General features: G+C 34.7%; 2 protein-coding genes across 2 annotated transcripts; both read left to right on the top strand.

Annotated features, from left to right (window-relative positions):
• LOC104759917 (scarecrow-like protein 5) lies at positions 3,406 to 5,167 on the top strand. Its single transcript, XM_010482789.2, has 2 exons — positions 3,406 to 3,581; positions 4,099 to 5,167. The coding sequence occupies exon 2, from the start codon at positions 4,112 to 4,114 to the stop codon at positions 5,165 to 5,167; it is 1,056 nt and encodes a 351-aa protein (XP_010481091.1). The 5' UTR covers positions 3,406 to 3,581; positions 4,099 to 4,111.
• On the top strand, positions 5,245 to 6,812 carry LOC104758366 (scarecrow-like protein 5; the record flags this gene model as incomplete). The annotated part of the gene is given in 1 exon segment (XM_010481220.1): positions 5,245 to 6,812. A coding segment is annotated over 1 exon segment (1,359 nt), but the record flags the coding sequence as incomplete, so codon positions are not given.

Genomic DNA, 7,422 nt, shown 5'->3' with positions numbered 1-7,422 from the left:
CTTTGGATAACCATTCAATTAGCTTGTTTTAACGTATAAGTTATATATACATGTAATCCTTGTTGTTCTGATTTGTCATTTGCTTTTGTTCCAACCAAAATAATTTTTTCCTCTAGATGAAACTTAATTTTGGTATAACTGATTTCAAGAATTAGGCACGAATATATGATGAGGGTATATGAACGAATTAAACAAGTAATATGTTATATGTTATATAACTTGTAGGGTACTAGAGATTTATCAATCCAACCATGCATCATATGATATGTTTTTTCTATACATTGTAAAAATTAGTTGTTTTGCTCCTTTTCGTCATGTTTGATAAATTAACGATAGGTTTGGTTAGCCATGCCAGGGGTAAAACTTAGGCTAGTCTTCTTCTTCTTTTTTTGATCCGAAACTTAAGTGTGTCAGACTCTTACATAGAGATCTAGTAAGGAACTTTTTGTTATCTTTTCAAAAGTCTAGTAGAGTAATCATAGATGATGACTTAGTAAATGTCCTTTTTGAAATTCTGTGATTTGTCAATTGTCATAACTCGGATGAGTTGATTTTTTTTTCCGACATAGTGTTGTTACTCGAGAGAACAAAATAAAACATTAAGGTGCATAGAAATTAAAGTACACTTATAGAAATGGGAGGTCAAATCTGAATTCTCAAATTCTTCAAAAACAACGCGGTATGGGTCAAAGGGCTTTAAAGTGATGGTGGGACAACTCAATAAGGTCGGCATGAGATCTTAACGTGTGAACTTCCCAAGTACACATTTCTGCTGCTTCTGCAGCGTCCGGGCCATGTCCATACACCATTTTGTTCGTGCAGCTGGAAATATTCTAAAGTGGATATTTGATCAAAGAGATATTTTTTCTAGACTTAACAGTTAACAGTGCATACGTATACACACGCACTATTTCAGTAGCATTTCCGCTTTAAATTCTCATCAATAGTTCGGTACGTAACTACAATGTATTGGATGAAGCATTAGTAGAGAGTAGAGACTATCCATTGTAGTTGTAATGTGTCAATACATTGAAAAATTTATAACTAAATTATCTGGGAATTCATTAATAATATATGCTGTATTACTCCGTATGTAATGAAAAGGTAAGTGGACAAATAAATGTTCTTGTTTTTATGTAGCAATATCGTATTGTATATACTAAATGAATAATTATTTGTTAAATGTTTTTTAAAAAATTATATAGTGTATGCATTTAGATTCATTGTAAATATATATATATTGGATAAGTGTGCCAATGTTATGATATGTACCATTAGTTAAACAACAAATCCATGATACATCCAAATGTATATATTTTTTTTTTTGAACACACTGATCTTTAAAGTTCGAACACGAAATAAAATTCACATTTATGTAAAAAAGGTAGTTGTATTACTAGTTACTACTAGTTAAAAAAATAATAATAATAATGGTAGGATAAAAAGGCAGGGAATAATCACAAACTTTTAGGCCTCAAAGTGAGAAGTGTTTGGACCAACACCTGGCTTGCACGTCTGGTGTCATCTCATCTCGTCTTTTTTCTTTTTCGATCTCATCTATGTATTAGGTCTCTGCGGACCATTTTACCCTCGCTTTTGGCTAATAGCTTAATACTGTACATTTACTAAAAGATGAAAAATTGAAAAAACCGAGTTGCTACAATAAAATTAGGAAACAATCTTACTATGGTAAACCCATCAAGCATAAATTTTAAGTTGAATTTATATCGTATTGCATTGCATGTACTATATAAATCACGCTATACATGTATATTATATGGTGAGTTTGGTGTTAACATTAACTATGTATAGTACTTTTATTATTCATTGAGGACTCATCAAGGTTATACCAAAAAGGGAAACAAAAAGATGTTTATTGCTTTCATACATCCGTCCACACATAGAATATAATAAATCCTCATCATGTTTAGTTTTACTTTATTTTCTTGAGTCATCGTAATTATTCGGTTCGTACGTTTGTTTAATTTTATTCCAAAGACTTTATAACATTAATATTATTAATTATTATGAAGAATCATGGGCTATTATTATTTATACTCTCTTGATAACAACCCTTTTTCTTTTCTTTTTTTGCTCGTGTTTCATTCATTTCTTGGTTTTTTTTTGTTTTTGTTTTTGTTCAAAGTATTTCATTCTATCACAAGGATTGGAATTACAAATACTATACATCAAAATACAAACAATATGAATTCATTTTTATTGTAGCGTTTTTTAATGTTATAAATGTAGAACGCAACATTGATATATTATCATTAGAGAAAATGTCATTAAAATCCTGAACTTTATATTTTTGTTGATTTAAAGTATAAACTCTTTATCTCGTAAACGAAAACCTCATTCTTTTGTTGACTTCTAAATAATTCACAAACTTTTGTTGATTTGGCCTGATGAGGCACAACGTTTAGTGGCAAAATAGAGAAATCACACGAGATTAATTAGCCGTTAACGAGATCCCGTTAATAACAACATGATGTCGTTCAATCAGCCCTAAATCCCCAAATTGAAACTTGATTTTCATTTTTTCCACATCAAAAACCCTAGGTTTAGAGGTTTTAGGTTTGAAAAACGACATTGTTATTAACAGATTATCATTAAATGCTAATTAATCCTGCATAATTTATCTATTTGACAATTTAAAGTTGTGTCTCATCAGGCCAAGTCAACAAGAGTTTATGAATTATTTAGAAGTCAACAAAATAATGGAGTTTTTTTCCACCAGATAAAGAGTTCATGCTTTAAATCAACGAAAATATAAAATTCAGTATTTTAATGACATTTTAATTTGTCTTACGAGTTTTTTATTTGACATCGCCTCTAATCTTCTAAAAGAGCATTTTTCCCTATTATCATTCTTTTCCAAAATGATTTATCTTGATTCCATAATTTTTTTTAGGTAATTTTGTTGTATAGTCTTTTTTTTGTTTTGTTTAAGATTATAGAAAAGAATGATTAACAGAAGAAACAAAAACTGTTACAAGTTGAATGACGTAACAAAAAAAAGAAATTGACTCTGGTAAAAGATGGTCAGCCCACGACATTTCAACCACTCTCATTAACTCCAAAGATCTTTTTATTTAATTCAAAATTTAGCATCTCATGTTCCAACATTTATTATATGTTAATCATTCTATCATTTAGTATCAATGTTTTCATTAATATCTCAGATAATAATGAATGATGTAATGCATGACAAAATCTATTTCGGATCATACATATTACAGTTGTTTTACTCGTCGTCATACTAATATTGACTGCGACAAAATAATTTACGCGGCACAAAAAAAAAAACAGAACACAAACACAACAGTGGCAAAGAAGTAAAATGGAATAGTCAAAGGGGTACTTTGGTTTGAGGAAAGAGATGAGGATAAAAATGAATTGAGGTGAGCGTTTTATTATTATTCCCCTCTCTCTGGGTGTTGTTAAAGTAGGCAAAGCAAAGCAAGTGGTAATCAAACAAAGCACTTCTCTCAACCTTCCAGATCAAAAATACCAACCAAATCTTTTTCTTGAAACCTCAAGAATCTCTCTCTTTCTGCAAACTCAACAACCATCATCAGGTCTGATTCTTGATTTCAAAGTTTCATTCTTTTTCCAATATCAAATCGAGTTTTTTTTGTTTTTCTTCTGTCGGTTGCTTTTGCTGAGTTCTTGTTTCTTTGATTTTCTTACTTAAAACGTTGTTGTTCCTCCTTGTTTCAATCTAATTGTACAAATACAACTTACTTTGTTTCTGGTTCATCAAGCTGTGTTGTAATTGAGTTATCAAGCTTTTAGGGTTTATGTAACAGTTATCTCTAAAAAATCTTTGAACTTTGTCCTATCTACAGATATTTGAGTTCATGTTTCTATCTTGTTTATAATTTTTCTCTACTGGTTGATCTTTAATTGAATCTATGCTACATAAAGATCCAACCTTTGTAAGATTTTTTTCTTTTTTCCTTTTCTTGAATAGTCTCTCCAATGATGAATCTTAAGATGAACGGTTAGGGTACTTCTTTAGTATCTTGTTTCTAAAACTAGAATCTCTCAGTATCTCAGAAACTGTTTTTTTTTTTTTTTTTTTTTGTGTGGCAGAGATAGTTTCGATATGGAGGCTACACAGAAACATATGATTCAAGATGGATCTTCAATGTTTTACCATCCGCCATCTTCAGTTAAGCAAATGGATCTTTCTGTTCAGACATTTGATTCTTACTGCACACTTGAATCCTCTTCAGGCACCAAGTCTCATCCTTGTCTTAACATGAACAACAACAACAACAACAACAACAATTCTTCTTCAACCACAAGCTTTTCTTCCAATGAAAGTCCCATTTCACAAGCTAACAACAACAACTCATCCCGGTTTACTCATTCCCCTGAAGACAACAATAACTCTCCTTTAAGCGGATCTTCTGCGACAAACAACAACGAGACAGAGCTTAGTCTCATGCTTAAAGATTTGGAGACTGCAATGATGGAGCCTGATTTAGACAACAGCTTTAACCATCAAGGCGGATTTGGACAGCAACATAGAGTTGTTTCTTCTGCTATGTATAGATCTATGGAGATGATCTCTAGGGGAGATTTAAAAGGAGTGCTCTATGAATGCGCTATGGCCGTTGAAAGCTATGATTTGGAATTGACTGATTGGTTGATTTCTCAGTTACAGCAAATGGTTTCTGTTTCTGGTGAGCCTGTTCAGCGTTTAGGAGCTTATATGCTTGAAGGCCTAGTTGCTCGGTTAGCATCTTCTGGTAGCTCTATCTATAAAGCTTTGAGATGCAAAGACCCGACAGGTCCTGAGCTTCTTACTTATATGCATATCTTGTATGAAGCCTGCCCTTATTTCAAATTCGGGTACGAGTCTGCAAATGGAGCTATAGCTGAAGCTGTGAAGAACGAGAGTTTTGTGCACATTATCGATTTCCAGATTTCTCAGGGAGGTCAGTGGGTGAGTTTGATCCGTGCTCTCGGTGCTCGACCTGGTGGACCTCCTAAAGTTAGGATCACGGGTATTGATGATCCAAGATCATCGTTTGCTCGACAAGGAGGTCTTGAATTAGTCGGACAGAGACTCGGGAAGCTAGCTGAAATGTGTGGTGTGCCATTTGAGTTNTTGAATCCTCTTCAGGCACCAAGTCTCATCCTTGTCTTAACATGAACAACAACAACAACAACAACAACAATTCTTCTTCAACCACAAGCTTTTCTTCCAATGAAAGTCCCATTTCACAAGCTAACAACAACAACTCATCCCGGTTTACTCATTCCCCTGAAGACAACAATAACTCTCCTTTAAGCGGATCTTCTGCGACAAACAACAACGAGACAGAGCTTAGTCTCATGCTTAAAGATTTGGAGACTGCAATGATGGAGCCTGATTTAGACAACAGCTTTAACCATCAAGGCGGATTTGGACAGCAACATAGAGTTGTTTCTTCTGCTATGTATAGATCTATGGAGATGATCTCTAGGGGAGATTTAAAAGGAGTGCTCTATGAATGCGCTATGGCCGTTGAAAGCTATGATTTGGAATTGACTGATTGGTTGATTTCTCAGTTACAGCAAATGGTTTCTGTTTCTGGTGAGCCTGTTCAGCGTTTAGGAGCTTATATGCTTGAAGGCCTAGTTGCTCGGTTAGCATCTTCTGGTAGCTCTATCTATAAAGCTTTGAGATGCAAAGACCCGACAGGTCCTGAGCTTCTTACTTATATGCATATCTTGTATGAAGCCTGCCCTTATTTCAAATTCGGGTACGAGTCTGCAAATGGAGCTATAGCTGAAGCTGTGAAGAACGAGAGTTTTGTGCACATTATCGATTTCCAGATTTCTCAGGGAGGTCAGTGGGTGAGTTTGATCCGTGCTCTCGGTGCTCGACCTGGTGGACCTCCTAAAGTTAGGATCACGGGTATTGATGATCCAAGATCATCGTTTGCTCGACAAGGAGGTCTTGAATTAGTCGGACAGAGACTCGGGAAGCTAGCTGAAATGTGTGGTGTGCCATTTGAGTTCCATGGAGCTGCATTGTGTTGCACGGAAGTTGAAATAGAGAAGCTAGGAGTTAGAAATGGAGAAGCCCTCGCGGTTAACTTCCCGCTCGTTCTTCACCACATGCCTGATGAGAGTGTAACGGTGGAGAATCACAGAGATAGATTGTTGAGACTGGTCAAACGTTTGTCACCTAACGTTGTGACTTTGGTCGAACAAGAAGCGAATACAAACACTGCGCCGTTTCTTCCACGGTTTGTCGAGACAATGAACCATTACTTGGCGGTTTTTGAATCGATAGATGTGAAACTCGCTAGAGATCACAAGGAAAGGATCAATGTTGAGCAGCATTGTTTGGCTAGAGAGGTTGTGAATCTTATAGCATGTGAAGGTGTCGAAAGAGAAGAGAGGCACGAGCCACTAGGGAAATGGAGGTCTAGGTTTCACATGGCGGGTTTTAAACCGTATCCGTTGAGCTCGTATGTGAACGCAACGATCAAAGGATTGCTTGAGAGTTATTCAGAGAAGTATACACTTGAAGAAAGAGATGGAGCATTGTATTTAGGATGGAAGAATCAACCTCTGATCACTTCTTGTGCTTGGAGGTAACCAAATAAAAACTTTGCTATGGTTTGAGAAATTTATGAGAGATTAGAATCTGTTTGTAAAAGTTAAAAGAAAAAAAACTCATGATCCGAAGACACAGTTGTCAAATGTTGTTCTAGTAAGTGTTGTTGATGACCCCATATGTTTTAATGTTGTATGTTTTTCTAATTTTCAAACAAACTATGATTTGACATCAAACTTATAAGTTACAACTTTGTGTGTTTGATGTGAAAAATTAATGATAACTTTTCTGGTTTTAAATAGAAGGGATGATTCACTTTGTTTATGTCGTTGTTAAGCACGAGATTAGGATAATGGAGACCCTGTGCTTTTCAAGCAATCATTAAGTTGATGTAACACCAGACATACTAATTGATTAATCGGATGTCCTAAAGAGTAGAGCGTTTTAACCAATTTGAAGGCGATAAAAATGTTACTGTAGTTACTCAATCGAGCGTTTTAATGCGCGTTTGAAAATTAATGTAAATCGAACGGTAACAGAAAGAGAGAGAGAATCCGATTAAGTAACCATCGTTTCAAGGTTTTTTAGTCATGAATATTTGTAGTTTTTTTGCGGCTGGAGTAAAAGTAGTTAGAAAAAGTGGTTAGAGAGATAATAAGACAGAACCGAAAAAAGTTTGTTACTCCTATTTGGTTAAAGACCAGAACATTGAAATTATGGTTTGATAAGGTAGTAATTCCAAAAAGATCGTGTTGTTCAATCGTCTATTTCATCAAATCGTTCGATTGGTAACAACAACTAATGAGATTGGTTCAACTTCCAACCACCAAATTAGATTTACCAATCAACCTTAAGTTTTG

Source organism: Camelina sativa, chromosome 17, assembly GCF_000633955.1.
Source record: "Camelina sativa cultivar DH55 chromosome 17, Cs, whole genome shotgun sequence".
Classification (NCBI taxonomy): domain Eukaryota; kingdom Viridiplantae; phylum Streptophyta; class Magnoliopsida; order Brassicales; family Brassicaceae; genus Camelina; species Camelina sativa.
This window is presented reverse-complemented; position numbering and strand designations above follow the sequence as displayed.